At 37.1% G+C, this 18,947-nt stretch overlaps 2 protein-coding genes across 2 annotated transcripts in view; one reads left to right on the top strand and one right to left on the bottom strand.

Moving 5' to 3' along the window:
• LOC144433668 (PMS1 protein homolog 1-like) overlaps nt 1-4,328 on the bottom strand; it is a 44,548-nt gene extending 40,220 nt beyond the window's left edge. The window contains exons 1-2 of the mRNA XM_078122015.1: nt 4,197-4,328; nt 1,141-1,426 (exon numbers count right to left, since the gene is read on the bottom strand). Of these exons, the coding sequence (XP_077978141.1) occupies nt 1,141-1,426; nt 4,197-4,328 (418 nt within the window). The remainder of the gene's footprint in view (nt 1-1,140; nt 1,427-4,196) is intronic.
• Nucleotides 4,329-4,521: 193 nt separating this feature from the next.
• Nucleotides 4,522-18,947, top strand: part of LOC144433544 (ORM1-like protein 2) — a 28,201-nt gene continuing 13,775 nt past the window's right edge. The window contains exon 1 of the mRNA XM_078121857.1: nt 4,522-4,617. The gene's annotated coding sequence lies outside the window, so the exon portion shown is untranslated. The remainder of the gene's footprint in view (nt 4,618-18,947) is intronic.

Here is an 18,947-nt window from a genome sequence, read left to right as displayed (position 1 = left end):
CACCATGATTATGTAAATTTTATGTTAATCATCAATCGAACCAGAATCTAACTGGAACGTCTTTAACCTGGATGCCTGGTTAATCACTAGGGGGCGTTTTGGAGGAGATACTACAGATGCTAGATTATATTTTAGGTGCTCAAAAACTACACACAACTTTGAGATCTATACCAGGGCCAAAAACTACACCCAACTTTGAGATATATACCAGGGCCAAAAACTACACCAAACTTTGAGATCTATACCAGGGCCAAAAACTACACTGTGACCCAACTTTGAGCAGTGTGGAAAAGCACTGTATATTATCATTAATCATACCATAGATTATAATTTATATTATTATTATTATTATTATTATTATTACTTGAGCCTAGATTCCTCTCTCTCTCTTGATTGGTCACCTGCTGTTTTCAACAGGTGAATCCGCACCTTGGGTTGTTCAATATTCAAATGAGCTTTATAAGGCGAGACGCACCCCATTTGTGACACTTCCAGAACTGGCACCTTTTGTAGGTAGTGTCACTCAACTGTCTCAAGATTCAGCCAACGTGCACTTCCATATTGTCACCTTGCCGTAGGTAGCATCACTCAACTGTCTGTCTCTATGTTCAGCTAACGTGCCGGGTAAGGGTCATGTAGTTATAATTCATTATACTTGTGTTACTTTTATTAGTCCTATTTAATGAATTATTTTCATATTCATCTTATCATCTACTTTGAGCTGTGTAAGCTTTAGTATACTTTTCCTTTTTTTATACTCATTGTTTGGTTTGTCTCCTGTTGTCTACATCTTGTGTGAATAAAGTCTTGTATAGAGTATAACAAATCTCTACGCCAGTCATTACTGACCCAGTCACATTTATCATAATTAGTACTATAAATTTATCATTATTATTTATATTATATTATATGCAATGGAGATACACAAGTTATTTAAAATAATAGGTTTGTATACTCTATATTGGTAAATAATTCAAATAACTGCTTCATTATTTGTCTATCTAGTCTTTTTAAACTGTGGTCACTTGCATGATTCTTTTTCATTATCTTGGGAACAGGTGAATTTGCAAAAGTTTATAGCAACAAACAATCCAGCAGCAATGCGTACAATCAAATAACTAGGTGAGATAAAAGTAATACCTTGGTTTACAGAGGCTGGCTTAACAGCAGTCACTTTACCATGCTGATCTAGAGTGTACATCATCCCTATGGTGTCATCACCTGTTTTTGTTACTATGGTAACCGTGGCAACAGCACATAGGGATGCCAAAGCTTCTCCTCTGAATCCATAGGTCTGCAGTTTTTCTAAGTCTACATGGTCGGCAATTTTCGAAGTATAGTGTCTCTGTGCCATGTATGTAGTGTCACTTTGTTTAATTCCTGTACCATTGTCTCTCACTTCTATTTTGTCAAAACCAGAATTTTCCTGAAGAAAGAAATGAAAGATTTAAAAGAAAAAAAAGTACTTAAATTTCAAAAGTGGTGTTATTTCATTATTTTTTTAAGTAAGCACAATTAAATTAGCGGTATAACAAATTGACAGATTGAAGTTTGATTTTGTTTGAAGGAATAACAGATGTACGTAATTTGTCTTGAAATTTTATTAAAGAGGAGCGTATGTGAAGTTGATTATATTGTCATTGCTGTCATTCTTATCCCAAGGATGCCCAGAAAAGCAATCTCTATCAAGTCCGTATCACACAGCTTCTTTCAAATAGAGCTACAAAAAGTGGCAAATAAGCTGGTGCATCTAAGACCTTTTGGTCACTGGAGAGAGAGGCATTGTGGGAAATACGCTGGTGCACCTAAGACCTTCTGGTCACTGGAGAGAGAGGCATTGTCAGAAATAAGCTGGTGCGCGCGTGCACCAAAGACCTTTTGGTCACTGGAGAGAGGCATTATGGGAAATAAGCTGGTGCACCTAAGACCTTCTGGTCTCTGGAGAGAGAGGTATTGTGGGAAATAAGCTGGTGCACCTAAGACCTTCTGGTCACTGGGGAGAGGCATTGTGGGAATACAGTAACGTTGGCAGCTTCTCTTTGTTTTCCTTTTTGAAGAAAGTTAAAGGATGTTGTCTGAATCAAGTTTTGACTTATTCCATTTACAAACAGGACTAGCTCTGGTGTGCCACGGAGATATAAGGTTATACTTTACACATCTCCGTCGTAGTTTAGGGAGTGTACATTTTTAATTTCCAGGGGGAGGCCGGAGGATTTCTAATGAAGCAAGGGATTTTTAAACTGATGCGCTGAGGGGGGCAGTACATGTATCACTTCAAAGGGTTGAATAATATTTTTATGAATGCATGGCTTGTTATGAATACATTCCTCACCCAGCACCTGTGAATAATTTTGTGTTTAATTCAAACTCACAAAAGCTATCATATAATACCTTAACCCTACCATGGTGATAGAATGAAAATATCTCTTCAAACTTTAATTTCAGAATTAAAATAATTCTACCAAGTGAATATTAAATATCACCTCATACTTTGAAAAGTAGGAACTGTTACAGAAGGTTTATGTTTAGTTGATTACATTATAAGTAATGTCCATACCAAATATCAAATCAATCAGTCCCATTGATTTACACACTCATGCACACTGTTTGATGACATACATGTAGGCACAATGAACCTCAGTTCCAGTTGTGCCAAAAATAGTGTAGTAGACAGTGTTCCCATTTAGATTCAAAACATGTTTCAACTTTTTTTAATCGTGTCAATGTTAACAGTTATCTTTCGTCACAGTCAGAAGTTAAAAAGAAACAAATTCCAGGCAGTTCATACATGGAGAAAATTAGCAAATTTATTGAAACCCATTACAATATTAGCTCTATATGGAATTTATTAGGGATTCATGTATACAAAATGGCTCAAAGTGCAGTTACTGTTCCACTACAGATTGGGTATCGCCATCTATGAACAGAATACCACATCCTATGCCAGATATGCACAAAAACTACATTGAACATTTGAGAAATTTGGAGAGGATGAAAAACATTAGATCCAGACATCGGTTAGAGGTACAGAAGAAAAGAGAAAACAAGAATTATAATGACTATGACTGGTTGCAGTTATTCATAAGTGGAACTCTAGAAAAACTGAACGTAAAAGAGCTAGATAAATATCTAGACAAGCATAAATTGCCAAAATATAGAAAATTAAAAGGAGAAAAAGTAGACATAATATCAACGCACATACTTGGAACACCTGAATTTAGGTCAAGAAAAGTGACTGCAAATGAACTTCAAACTACAACTACAGACATCAGTGATACAAATAGTACCGGTAGTGACTCTGAAAGTGAAAATGCTATAATAGGTGTTATAGACAGTGATGATTGTTTTTCTGATAACTCTGAAACTTCAAGCACGGCTGATATCTCAGACAGTGATTGTGATGAAACAAGTCCTACACAATTTCATGGGAAAGTTACCTTGAGAAGTGGCAGAGTCGCCAGTCAATTTTTGTTTCATTGAATACAAATATTGTGATTTAATAGGTTTGTGCACTGTTTTATCATCAATCCATGTTAAATGCTACTTCTGTAGGACATTGTGCACAGTCAAGTGTTGGGTTTTGCCCAATCTGATTAAAATCTGATGTTAGATAGGCTGGTTTTCCTGTATTTACCTTTATTCCATCGTTATTGCGTCTTTTACGTTAGTTTTTTTTTCCTGGGCGAACGCCTTTCCAACGAAAAAAGGAAAAAAAAACTAACGTAAAAGACGCAATAACGATGGAATAAAGGTAAATACAGGAAAACCAGCCTATCTAACATCAGATTTTAATCAGATTGGGTTTTGCCTATATTTTATTTTATATACATATCTGGCACTTGTCCATCCTGACATTCAGGTTTAGGGGGTTTTTACATGCCCCCCCCCTAACAAATAGTGAAATTTTTGTTTACCCCCCCCCCTAATTTTTCTTGAGATTAATTGGTGTCCCCCCCCCTGAAAATCCTCCGCCCCCCCCCCCGGAAGTTAAAACTGTACACTCCCTTAGACATGGGTGGGGGTGGGGGACTTTGATTCTCCATGTACTCACATCCATGTCTTTACTACTTTAGTATCACCCATGTTTTACACATCGAACGCTTTCAGTCAAACATATATATTTAAGTCTCGTTCCCTCATTCAAGTTTTACACCATGGAAGTAAAGATACACAAAGTAATTATGTTAACTACGTACCAGTTTTATGTCAATATTTGTAGCTTTTGCATCTAACGAGTTCTCTGTTAGTTCTTTAATGACACTGACCACGGATGTTATAACCTGTGAGCTCGTAATCAATCTCACTGTAGATGCTGGCAGCATCTGCATTCCAGTCGGAGACGTTCCGTTCCGTTCATGTCCAGGAGTTTTAACTTCCATATCTATATTGTCGATTGTACATATATATGATACGAGTTTCTCTTTTCACAAGTTGCGCCGGAATAATTTGTGTCATCAGCTGATTCGCAGTGTATTGTTGGATACGAGCGACGTAATATTTTAATGCGCTTGCGCACACCGTGTGTGTTTACTTGTGCCAAACGACGTTGTTCGCGGAAGTGACCAAAAACACTCTCAATTTTGCAGAGTTGAAACGATATTGTGACGACTTTTACAGGTAAGTTTTGTCGTTGTATACCACTTTCTAAAAGTAACGCAAACCTTCAACTCTATGTTACGTTTTCACCGCCCAATATTGTATATTTTTGTCGCACACGATGACGTTACTTCTTACTACTGGCTGCATATCGAACTAACAAAGTTGCCCCGTGGCCCTAGTTTGATTCCACCGTACATTTGTATTCACCGTTTTTTCACGAAAGTTTTGTTAATAATGCGACAGAAAAAATTGCAACGTATGACCTTGAACGCGAAAAAAAAAATTGTTTCGTTTAAACCACAGAAGTGCCATAAACCGCGGTTGTTAAAACTAACGTCCTGGGATTTATCAATTCATATATGTAGCTAGTTCACATGGCGATGCCGAGCCTGCTATGCTCAGTTACCGGACTACATTGCACAATTGGTGATGACTGTCAGACTAACATCTCGTGTATAATGTCCATAGTATATATTTATGTATGATCGCGACAAAATAATAACATTTGTATTTTTTCTTCATTTACAACTAAACAATATCATGTAGTCTAGATACACCATATATACATCAATTCATTTGAAGAATACGTCATCAGCTCTGTACATACATGCATGTCATTGTCAGCAAGTCCAATGTCAATGAATGTTGGGAATATCATACAATGACCTCTCCGGAACCAACGTATTGTAATAGTTATTTATGGCTAATATGTTACCTGTACCTTTGTCAAACTATTGAACAGAAATGGTGTTTTTTGACCTGAAAACAAATGATAGTTTGTACATCTGTTGTTTACAACTTGTTTGTTATGACGTGTCCATGTTATTGATATGGTGCAAGAGGAAAGAGGCAATTTTAATATGTGTCATGTCCGATGAGACAATTTTACCATTAGCATCACATTTATCCTACCAGGACAGTATGATGGACAGGACATTGTTATGATAAACACTGTCATTAGTAGTCAAATCATAATACCATCAACAATATAGATAGGGCACAGGACACACATATATAGAATAGAATAGAATAGAATAATTATATGTGTTTCATGAGATTTTATCATTCTCGTGACAGGGTAGGGGAAATCTGGTCAAATTTATTGGCATATTGTAAACATGGCAAATTCTAAGACTTTCTCTTTTTTTACCAATGTTTGTGTAGTGAAATGAATATGTCAAAATAATTGCTTGCCTTATTTATGTCCAACTTTTGTCATTGTGTAGCTTGGAATATTCTTATATGTGATGTATACAACATTGGCTGCAAACATGTTATTCAAGTCCAAACATCTACCAGTACATGTACATGACGTATGTATTGGATGACACACTGTGGGTCTATAGATTTCCTAATCTGAAAAAAACAAGAAAGTCAGACCAACCTAATTGTATACGTACATCACACTGTAAATCCTCAAAAAGTATTAAGTTCTTACAAGGACCCTTAAATTTTCTCATGAATCACAAGGATTTAAGGCTCTAAAGTGGCTGTTGGTATCCCATAATAATGTTAGTACTTGTAGCATAGAAATAAGGAGTAAGTTACTGTATGGATAGTTATCTTGTCTGCAGGCATTGCTGTTGATAAACATTTGCTGTTCATACACTATTCAAATGCCAGATCAATACTTGAAAATGCAGCCAGGGTATATTTATCATATACTGTATACATTCATGTTTGTGCACATTGATGTTTTGTTATACCTCCATGGTTATACAATTGTATGCAGTGTGCCAGAAAACACAAACATATTGTGTTGACTTTTACCATACAGTACATGATGATGCACATGTACATGTATATGTTACCATGTCTATGAATGGTACATTGAAAGCACACAGGTTCACTTTCCTTCATTCTATACATTCTATGGTATGTTTCTGTTGGAAATTACAACACATTTGCAAGCAGAATTCCACAATACAGCACAGCACAGTACAGTACAGTACAGTACAGTACAGTACAGTATACATATGTTATAGTGTAGTATTGTATTGTACAATAATAGTATACTATCAGTGTTGCAGCCAGCCTTTGGAAAGAGTGGGACATAGTGTCCCAAGACTTTCATTTTTCTGGGTCATCATAAGTTTTTTTGGGACATTATTATTTTAAAAAAGCCCCAATGGCATTGTAGCACAACTGCAAAATATTTACCCACATGCTGATCCATCCTAGATATTTGCTGGATGATTATGCAGTTGCCTATCCAACCCTGTCATTATCTATGCAATATACACGATCATTAGGCTGTTGCTATAGACATGGTCATGTTACCCACTATTGCTAAACATATTTGCATACAATGTTTGTGTGGGTCATCTATGACCCATCACTTCCAAAATTGTGGGTCAGGTCCAAAAAATGTGTGTCAAATGACCCAAAAAGCCCCTCTGGCTGCAACACTCTACTACATGTACTTGCAATTACGTTTGACACAACATAAACTATGGTCAAGAATACAATGTATACATGTACTATAACATTGAACTACTAAACATGTAAACAAATAGTAAACTAACTAGGAATACACTTTGTAAATACATGCTTCAGATATAAGTGAAACCTACAAAGTACATGTAATCAGCCAAGTCTTGCTTACACCCTTACGGTAAATCATGTTGGTACTTGTATCATGTGTATGACACATCTATTAGGATTGAAATTTTTACTAAGGGAGGTCCACTTTGAAGTTTGAGGTAAGATATAACTAAAGTAAACATACCGGTACAATGTACATGTACATGTATCTGAAGAAAATGTATGAAATTTCTTGATTACTGTATGACATGTCTCAATTGTAAAGTATTTAGTCTGGTTTAATAATGATATATGGGTTAGCTATAAATGGAATAATGTATGTTATTGTCCTTTGTAAAGGATAGGTTACTGATGATTTGCATACAATGGTTAGCCTACAGTAAACTGACTGAACCCCAAGGGATGGAACTGATAACAATGGAAGACCTTCAAATCTAGAAATGGATTTATAAATGGAAGACCTTCAAATCTAGACTATGAAAGATTGTGTCAACATTTTCTAAAAAGTAGAAAGACAACATTAGCATAGTCTGAATCTTTCTTCAAGTAAATACAGTCATTTTGAGTTGAATCATGGTAATTACATTTGGTGTGACTTTGTACCCGAATCCACAAGTTTAGCATATCAACCCTAGTACCAGTATTTTGTACCCTAATCCACAAGTTTAGCATATCAACCCTAGTACCAGTATTTTGTACCCTAATCCACAAGTTTAGCATATCAACCCTAGTACCAGTATTTTGTACCCGAATCCACAAGTTTAGCATATCAACCCTAGTACCAGTATTTTGTACCCTAATCCACAAGTTTAGCATATCAACCCTAGTACCAGTATTTTGTACCCTAATCCACAAGTTTAGCATATCAACCCAAGTACCAGTATTTTGTACCCTAATCCACAAGTTTAGCATATTCACCCTAGTACCAGTATTTTGTACCCTAATCCACAAGTTTAGCATATTCACCCTAGTACCAGTATTTTGTACCCTAATCCACAAGTTTAGCATATCAACCCAAGTACCAGTATTTTGTACCCTAATCCTCAAGTTTAGCATATCAACCCAAGTACCAGTATTTTGTACCCTAATCCACAAGTTTAGCATATTCACCCTAGTACATACACCAGTACTAATATATAGTCTATAGATACAAGTACATGTATTTGTTTTGTAACTTTGAGTTACATGTACATTTTTGAAACTGTCTCAAAATATAGCAATTCTTTATTCACACTGGAAAAGCCAAAAGTATTTTGCATGATATATGTAAGTCGTATACTTGAAATTAATTTACCTTAACATAATCTTAAACTACCCAAATGTATGTGTTAACTTTCAAAATGCAAAGGTACATGTATATGTAACTTTATTGCAAACAAACAAATAAAAAATATTCAATACCTGATATGCTAATGTTTACTAAACAACTGTGTAACAAACTAACATGTACAACTACATTTGTTGGTAGAACAAACTCTCTTGATATGTTATCATAGTCTGAAGACAACAGTCAACTTGAATACCTAGTCTGTAAGGTACGCCGTGACGGTGCGCCCTCAAACATCGGCCAACCCCTAACACGTCTGTATCGAACTGGACTCTTCCCAGCGTTTCCAACCAGAACTGGTTGCGGCCAATCACAGGCATGTACACGATTAGAGACCGTTAAATGACACTTTTATGTTAATTTATTTTAATTTCGCTGGCGACGTAATCAAAAATTGCGTCACCGATATTAGCATACATTCCGCCCACAACCGTCTTGTATCTTATCATGTGTACACAATGTAATGTATACTCGATTACGTTCTCAGTTTGACCTATTAAAGCATTTAGCAAAGTAAGTCGAGTTACCAGCAAAATGTCTGTTGTGAATGCCATTACGAAGTCTTCCCATGAATTTGGAATAGTGTTGAAAGAGAAGCAGAGAGAATGTCTGGAGGTTTTTTTGCACTGGAAGAGACGTGTTCGCGATACTACCGACTGGTTACGGGAAGTCGATCATATATTACCTAGCACCCAAAGTCATCAAGGGTCAACCAGGTTCTATAATTCTTTTTATTTCGCCTCTCGTTTCACGTGGTCGAAACACAACTTGCAAACCCCAGCACGTTCATGATCTTCTTTTCGTAACGGGACACAAAATAAGTCACGTAAATAGGACCTGAAACTATCTTCTGTAGGAAACACGGATCGCCTTTTTTAGGGTGTAATTGTACACCACAGACGGCACACTCCGTACACGTAAGTTTGAATATGTGATCGTGGACTTCGTTGGCGTTTTACCGTCATCCATGACTCTGTTACATTTATTTCAAAACTGAACATGAAAATTTGAAGTACAAGTACGTTATTTTAGGAGAGTTTCAAACTAGTTTTATTGGTCATTATTGGTAATGTATATTGGCCTACACATGTGTGTGTGTTTATTTACGTGGTGGTAGTATCGGTGATTATGCAAGTCAAATCCCAGAGCGGATGTCGCCGACCGAGTGATTGACATATATTACCATGGCAACATTCGCTCTTATCGCCTGACGTACAAGCTATTCTACATATTTGATTTCTAATCTACATGACGACCTCTGCACGACCTTCTAATCGCTAGTTCAGGGCGGGGCCCAAATCTTTTGAAGTGTCCGACATACTAGTGCAGAGTAGTACAGTCGTGTGAGAGGAGGCCGGTGAGGGCGAAACGTCACGACGTATCTTACAGTCTACTTGAATACCAAAATAGTTCTGTTTGTCATGGTTTCACAACATCTTGGATTTGATCAAGAAGGAATCTAAGACGTAACAAATTGTTTTTTAAGACTTAAATCTATATATTGTATTTACAAATGTAGTTTGTAAAACCTGGCACTTCTTCCCTAACAGAATTTCCAAAGAAGTAAAAACAAATTGTAAACATCCCATTTGAAAATAATAAATGTCTTTGAAAAATTGTGAGACCATGCTTGGAATATCAGATAGACCATGGACCATTTCTGTTAAAAATCACATGTCATGTTGTTGAAATTAAGGCTGTGTGTGAAATTTTGAGAAATGCTGTGACTTCTTCTCACCAGTTTTGAATGTTGGGTACACTTGACAGGAAATGCTAACCAAATCAAATGAAATCAATACATGTACAATGTACAATGCATGCAATGTAGATGTATCTGTGTCTCACCCAGAGACTTGGCCTTCGGACTCAACATAATACTGACTTGTTCTGTGGAATGACATCATCAAGTCAAGATAGCCAAGTCTGTGGTAATCTTTGTCAGAATACGTACACCATTAGTCATGTGTATATCACAATCTGATTAAAATCTGATGTAGATGTCGGCTAATCGTTCATTGCTATTTTACCTTCATTATTTTGCCTGAATTGACCTTCTTGGTACATGTTTACATTTTTTAGCCTGATCGCCTCCTCTACATCTGAACTGGCGCACATGCAAAGGAATTTCTGCTCAGTGAGACACACAGCCAATCAGGTTGTGTCTTACTTGTCGTGGGCATACATGTATGCAATGAATATCAACAAACATTGAATATCAACAGGAAGTCCAGTAATTGAACTTCCTGAGCCGAAGTTGTGTTATATGAATCCAGAAAAGAGGAAATTTAAGATATAATTTGAATTTCTAAAAAAAGTCCTCGTCGTGAAAATTTCGGTCGCTTTGCATTGCATTGTGTTGCGTACACTACAAGCTGTTCATTAGTGGTCTGACAGACTGAGGTAAGACGCAACCTGATTACGTTCGATGAGAAGCCTACTACAGAGAACGCCTATGCGTTTAGTATATCAAAAGATATGTTGTATCATATTAAAGTTCAAAATCATTTGATCTGTAAGTGGGGTAGGGGTTGGGGGATGATGTAGGTACAGGTCATGAATGTGAACTGCATTGAGTATGGACCAGCAGTTTTCCTTAAGGACCAGCAGCATTTGCTACATGTCGGTCCTTATGACCAGTAGTCATTTTCCCTTAAGTTCACACACTGCCTATACATGTAGCCATGTTAATGACTATATAAAATACAGAAATGAACTTTAAATCACTAAATTCAACTTGTGGCTTGTCTGTTCTGTCAATTCTTGTCTTATGTTCGCTCAAGCCGCAAAATAGACAACGGTAAGTCATACAAACAGATTTGCTCAATATTGCACATGTGCACAACCTTTTACACATTTAAGCAGCTGTCGTATGTTTTGTGGCTTGAGCAAACGTAAGACAAGAATACTCATAGACAAGACATGGGTTGAATATAATGATCGAAAGTTACTTTCTGTAATTTTTATAGTCTTTAGCAAGGGTATGGATGTTTTTTACTGAAAATCGTGTCAAAACCCCGCAGCATATACATCCAGAGCTAGTATTATGTACATGTATGAGAAATGAATAGAGACAGTGGCCGAGCGGTTAGCTCGTACGCCTCTTACCTCTGCAGCCTGGGTTCGAACCTGCCTGGTATCGGCTGGGTTTGATTAAATTTACCACGCTGTAAGTAAGAAGAGTGTCGTTCAGTTTGACTCTACCAAACAACACAGGTTTTCCCTGAGTACTCCGGTTTCCTCCTGCATTAACACTGAACTTTCCTGTTATTGGGCAATGCCTGTTGGATGGTTAATAAATAAATAAATAAATAAATAGATACATGTACATATATCTGTCTGTCAAAATTGTTAACTTCAATATGAAATATGCCTTGTCTGCTCTGCATACTGAAAACACACATTTATCATTTATTGGTATTAAAGGGAAAATCAGGTGTGTGTTTTTTGAAATGATAAATATGCAAAAATAAAATGCAAAAATTAATGTAATTCTGATTCTTTTCTTTACACGTAATTGTGAATTGAAATGGCGCTTACAGAGATGTTTATTTGGGTTCACTTGTCACCCTGAGGCAACTTTGTCGGATTTTCAACAGATGGCACCATATATTGGAAGGATTTATTTAGTTTTGTAATGTAGTTTATTTATTTGCTATAGCACTTATTTTATTTTGTGATATTCAATAATTTTTGTACGTGCAATTATTTTGTACAATGTGAAAACAGCACATAGAAAGAGTTGAAATAATGTTGTGTAAATCTTGAGAGATTGATGACACAGTAAGTGTTATTTAAAGGCCCAGTTCAGATTTACTGAGTGACAGATGAACAATGCAACGTGCAATATACCGAACCCTAAGCAATCTGATTTGCATATCGGGAAAACTGATCATATATCGGCGAAAATTAAAAGATATCGGGCCAGATATGTGAAAACCCTCTGGGGAGAACACTGATCACACTTTGTTTTACGCCCGAATCAAATGTGGCCAAATGGCAGCCATATTTGTTTGTTGAATTTTACAATATGCATCATAACTTGTAGGTGGAATATGTAGTGACTCCATTTAGGTGCCCCTTGAAAGTCTCCTTCAAGGTCAAATAGCAACAAGACCACACCCATAGCAACAACCAAATGATCACGTATATTGCAAAGATAACATCAGGGATTCATAGACAAGTGAATGAACATTTCAAAAAATGTATGTAAATATGTCTAGCAACATGACCCACGCCCATAGCAACAGCCAAATGATCACGGGTGACGTACATGTGTATATTGCAATGATAACAACGGGGTTGGATAGGCAACTGGATAGTCATTCAGCAAATGAACACCTAGACCTAGCATGGATCAGCATGTAGATAAAGTAAACATTTTTTGATTGTTTAAATCAAAATGATCGCATCACAGGTGTGTGATTTGGGTCAAAAAATGTGATTTTTGGTCAAAAAACTTAACTCAGAAACTACTGGGCAGATTGTGCGAAATTTGATGGGAACATTCTTAAGGGGGTGCAAAGTAAGATTTGTTCATGACATGATGATTCCATCAGTAATATGAAATTTGGGCTAAAAATGTGTTAAAATTGGTTAAAAATCTATAATTCCAAAACTACTGAGCAGATTGGGCTGAAATTTAATGGGAATGCATCTAGGGATGTATGGACTAAGAAATATTAAGCATACAATGATTCCATGACTGATATGCAAATTAGGTGTAAAAATGTTCAATTTTGGTCAAAAACTTACTGGAGTTTTCCGAAAACTAGCCCTGGGCCACTATTCGGAAAATCAGCAAATTCGGAACCACAACAGAGGAACTAAATAGAAGCTCAGGGCGATTATTTGGCAGTCAACACTCAACAGCCATGTGGCTATATCATTACTAATGGGGACATACCAGTTTAGGGACACAACAATTAGGAAGACAAGAATAATAATTTCATTTTATAATAATTCAAATATATCAAATGAAACATTTTATTTGCTATCATTCTATCAGCATTGATTGTATTGTTGCGTCGATGCCTCAAAAATAACCATTACAAATAGAATAGAATTGTCAATTGACTGAAACCAAGCATGTCAACTTTATATTTATTATTATAAAGTGGATATTGTTCAACTAAAAATAGTGTACGTCTGAATATACAGATTAATAGGCAAGATTCAATGTTTCACATTAGCGGGACTTGGGACCACTAATTTTTTTAGCAGGACCACTGCATTTTTTTCATCACTGGTCCGCGGACCACCAGTTCACAAAATGATTTGTTCACTCTGGATAAACTTGACATTAGCCTTGTACCGATCGTTAAATCTCCATGAACTGATTTATACATGACATTACACATTACTTCAACTCTCACTCGATGTAATTCACTTTGTGTGCACACTCACCATGCAAATTACCCTGACCTATTTTTAGACCCAGTGTGTCGCATTGACAGTGATGTCTGCAGGTCTCCATGAGTCATCTGCCGACTTGTTGATCGATCTCAGCACAAAGGTGTATGTACCTACCTTCACGATCACATTCTCCTCGTGTAAAAAACATCCATTTTTTATTGGCACTCTAAGTTTATGGTTTTTTTCAATGGAACATTCGAACTAAATAAAAACTAACGTTACCAATATAACAAGGCAAAATTCTTGCCGTAGTGAATCTGAAAACCCCATTAGACGCCCACCCGCCAAATGATCGCCCATGGGCAACTTTTCGGATGGGCTTGTTTTCGGAAAACTCCGGTATATCTCAAAAAGTACTTGGTCACTGAGTCTGAAACTTGGTGAGATGTTTCTTAAAGTGTTATTCTGCAGATTTTCTTCAAAACATTTTGACAAAATTGGCCCTAGTGACCATGACCACGGCCTTAGCAACAAACAAATGACAGTATATTTTGGTCAAATAACAACATCATCTGGTGGCAAATGAGTAAACAAAAAAAATGTATGCAAATACCCTAGCAACCATGACCACGCCCATAGCAACAGCCAAACGGTCCTGTATTTCACAAAGACAATTGAATAAACATTAAAAAGATGTATGTAAATTCGCCTAGCAACAAGACCACGCCCATAGCAACAGCCCAATAATCATGTATATTGCAAAGATAACAACAGGAATAGAAAGACAAATGAATGAACATTCAAAAAATGTATGCAAATGTGCCCAGCAACAAGACCATGCCCATAGCAACAGCCAAATAATCATGTATATTGCAAAGGTACAAAAAAAAATGTAACAACGGGGATTAATAGACAATTGAATAAACATTCAAAAAATTTATGTAAATATGCCTACTCACAAGACCACGCCCATAGCAACAGCCAAATGATAGCATATATTGTAAAGATAGCAACATGGTTGGATAGGCAACTGGATAGTCATTCAGCATTCACTTATTGTTAGCATGGACTACCATATGGATAAACATTTTAAAAACTGTACAGTTGTGCTACAACACCATTGGTGGTATTTTTTTATTTTATTTTTTGTGTGAGTGTCTAGTTCAGGTTTTCCATTGTTTTCCAAATGGTCTCTGTGTTGTTTATTTCTTCCTATCAGATGTACATTTGTACTGCCATTACAGATTGTAAGAACAGTTTTATTTTGTCTTTTTAAGTTGATGTCAGTTTCCGCATCCACTATTTCTCGTGAGACTTCACAGTTTTTGCAATTTTATTATTTTTTTCTTGAATATGTAAAAAAAAAAGTTTAGGGTCGGCAGTGAAAAGCTAGGTGGGGTCGGGTAACCAGAACCAAACAGTTATTTTTTTTTAGGCCTACAGTAATCACATGTAGTCAGATATTGAGATATATGACACAAACTGGCACATGCAAATAATAAGTCATGACTCCTATAAATGAAACAATAATACCCATATTCGATAGTCCATTCTTTCTGTCATTGTTGTATTTTTAGGTGAAACACCAGTCATATACAGATACATGTACATGGATGGTGAAACATGCAAAGTTTTCCATCTATCCATTCTTCATGAATGGATACATGTACAAGTATACGGTACATGTTTATAATATCAAAATTGTCTGGTCACTACCACTATCACATGAATTGGACATGTTAACAAAAGCACAACACTTGTTAAGCATGTCACCATCTGTTCAGTGGTAATGTATACATACATATACATGTAGTGCAGACATTTGAAATGAAAATACAAATACATTGTACATTTGTATATACATGTACACATGCATGTAGAAAGCATTTCACTAAATTAGTGCATTTTATTTTTTAAGTTCCTTAATTAGTCCCTAATGGCACTGCCCAGAGGGGACTTATACATTGGGTTCTGTCCATCCATCTATCCATCCATGCATTCACCCTCATATCTCTGGCATGCACCAACCAATTTTAACCAAACCTGGCACAAAGGTAACATACATTTGTACTATATATATGTAGACATACATGTATATGGTATGTGTCAATTTGTTTTGTGACTGAATCAAATATGGCAGAATGACATCTACCAGTTTATTAGTCCCCGCTGACGAAGTCCGGAACAGGGACTTTTGGATTGGGTTCCGTCCGTCCGTCCGTCCACAGCCGTTTCTTGGAGATGCCTGGACCGTTTTTTTTCAAACCCGGTACAGGGGCAACATGCTATGGCATACATATGCACGTCAATTTGTTTTATGATACGATCCAATATGGCCGCCTAGCAACCATTTTGTTTGCGAATTTTCCCTGTCTAAAGCCATAACTCAGACATGCTTCAACAGATCTCATTCAAAGTTGGTATTAGGACAGTGTTCTATGACATACATGTGCATATTCATTGTTGTCATGATACGATCCAATATGGCCGCCAAGCAGCCATTTTGTTTGTGAATTTTCATGTCCAAAGCCATAACTCAGACATGCTTGAACAGATCTCATTCAAAGTTGGTATTAGGACAGTGTTCTATGACATACATGTGCATATCCATTTTCGTCGTGATACGATCCAATATGGCTGCCTGGTAGCCATTTTGATTGCGAATTTTCATGTCCAAAGCCATAACTCAGACATGCTTGAACAGATCTCATTCAAAGTTGGTATTAGGACAGCGTTCTATAACATACATGTGCATATCCATTTTCATTGTGATACGATCCAATATGGCTGCCTGGCAGCCATTTTGTTTGTGAATTTTCCATGTCCAAAGCCATAACTCAGACATGCTTGAACAGATCTCATTCAAAGTTGGTATTAGGACAGTGTTCTATGACATACATGTGCATATCCATTTTCGTCGTGATACGATCCAATATGGCTGCTTGGCAGCCATTTTGTTTGTGAATTTTCCATGTCCAAAGCCATAACTCAGACATGCTTAAACAGATCTCATTCAAAGTTGGTATTAGGACAGTGTTCTATGACATACATGTGCATATCCATTTTCGTCGTGATACGATCCAATATGGCTGCCTGGCAGCCATTTTTAGTCCCCGCGGACGAAGTCCGGAACGGGGACTTATGGATTGGGTTCCGTCTGTCCGTCCGTGGGTCCGTGCGTCCGTCCGTCCGTCCGTCCGTCCGCAGCCGTTTCTTGGAGATGCCTGTACCGATTTTTTTCAAACTTGGTACAGGGGCAACATGCTATGGCATACATATGCACGTCAATTTGTTTTATGATACGATCCAATATGGCCGCCTAGCAGCCATTTTGTTTGCGAATTTTCCCTGTCTAAAGCCATAACTCAGACATGCTCACACAGATCTCATTCAGAGTTGGTATTAGGACAGTGTTCTATGGCATATATGTGCATATTCATTGTTGTCATGATACGATCCAATATGGCCGCCTGGCAGCCATTTTGTTTGTGAATTTTCATGTCCAAAGCCATAACTTAGACATGCTTGAACAGATCTCATTTAAAGTTGGTATTAGGACAGTGTTCTATGACATACATGTGCATATCCATTTTCATTGTGATACAATCCAATATGGCTGCCTGGCAGCCATTTTGTTTGCAAATTTTCCATGTCCAAAGCCATAACTCAGACATGCTTGAACAGATCTCATTCAAAGTTGGTATTAGGACAGTGTTCTATGACATACATGTGCATATCCATTTTCATTGTGATACGATCCAATATGGCCGCCTGGCAGCCATTTTGTTTGTGAATTTTCATGTCCAAAGCCATAACTTAGACATGCTTGAACAGATCTCATTTAAAGTTGGTATTAGGACAGTGTTCTATGACATACATGTGCATATCCATTTTCATTGTGATACAATCCAATATGGCTGCCTGGCAGCCATTTTGTTTGCAAATTTTCCATGTCCAAAGCCATAACTCAGACATGCTTGAACAGATCTCATTCGAAGTTGGTATTAGGACAGTGTTCTATGACATACATGTGCATATCCATTTTCGTCATGATACGATCCAATATGGCTGCCTGGCAGCCATTTTGTTTGTGAATTTTCCATGTCCAAAGCCATAACTCAGACATGCTTGAACAGATCTCATTCAGAGTTGGTATTAGGACAGTGTTCTATGACATACATTTGCATATCCATTTTCATATTGATATGATCCCCCATACCCGAGCAATCCTTTCTTGTTGTAGGCATGTTCCATGTCCGACAAGCAGACACAACATATCTAAGTCTGTTTGATTTAGGTTCACAAGTGTTGTTGCGTGATCAGAGTAGTGCTAATTCCTTAAAACCCAATCATAGCGGGGACTATGTCATTCTCAATGGCTTGTGTTTTGTGAATTTTCCATGTCCAAAGCCATAACTCAGACTCCATTTTCATCGTGATATGATCCCCCATACCCAACCAATCCTTTATTGTTGGAGGCATATTCCATGTCCAACAAGCACACACAACATATCTAAGTCTGTTTGTTTTAGGTTCACAAATGTTGTTGCGTGATCAGAGTAGTGATAATTCCTTAAAACCCAATTATAGCGGGGACTATGTCATTCTCAATGACTTGTTTTCAGTGGAACAATCCCAGTGCAGTGTCAATGGTGCACGGTGCCATCAATTGGATGTAGTTGGCCTAGAATTTCAGTCATTGGGATTTTCTTCTTGCCTTTCCCATACCACCTGGCATTTCGCTTGTGGTATTTTACTGAGTGAAGCTTCAGTCAGGAAGAACTTTAAGAAGGTGGAAATTAATCATTGAGTGTCATTTTTTCTCACTGTGATATGACGCCAATATTGTCGACATATCATTAGAATCAACTCAATTAAGGGTTGAGCTATACAATGTAGACATATACATGTACCATATTCATCATATGGAAAATGCTAAGCTAATTTTAGATTTGAATACATGGCCAATAGCAAAGTGCAAGGGTAAAAGTGAGATCCCCACATGACTGGATTTTACATGGAGGCTATCAAACAGTGTGAAATTCATATGATTAAGATTATTCCTCTGTAGGGTACTAAAGGTGCGTATGTCTTTCACTCCTAGCTAGTACAGTACTTCAGTACT

Source organism: Glandiceps talaboti, chromosome 4 (genome assembly GCF_964340395.1).
Source record: "Glandiceps talaboti chromosome 4, keGlaTala1.1, whole genome shotgun sequence".
Lineage (NCBI taxonomy): Eukaryota > Metazoa > Hemichordata > Enteropneusta > Spengelidae > Glandiceps > Glandiceps talaboti.
The sequence above is the reverse complement of the archived record's forward strand: the minus strand, read 5'-3'. Positions and strand labels throughout refer to the sequence as shown.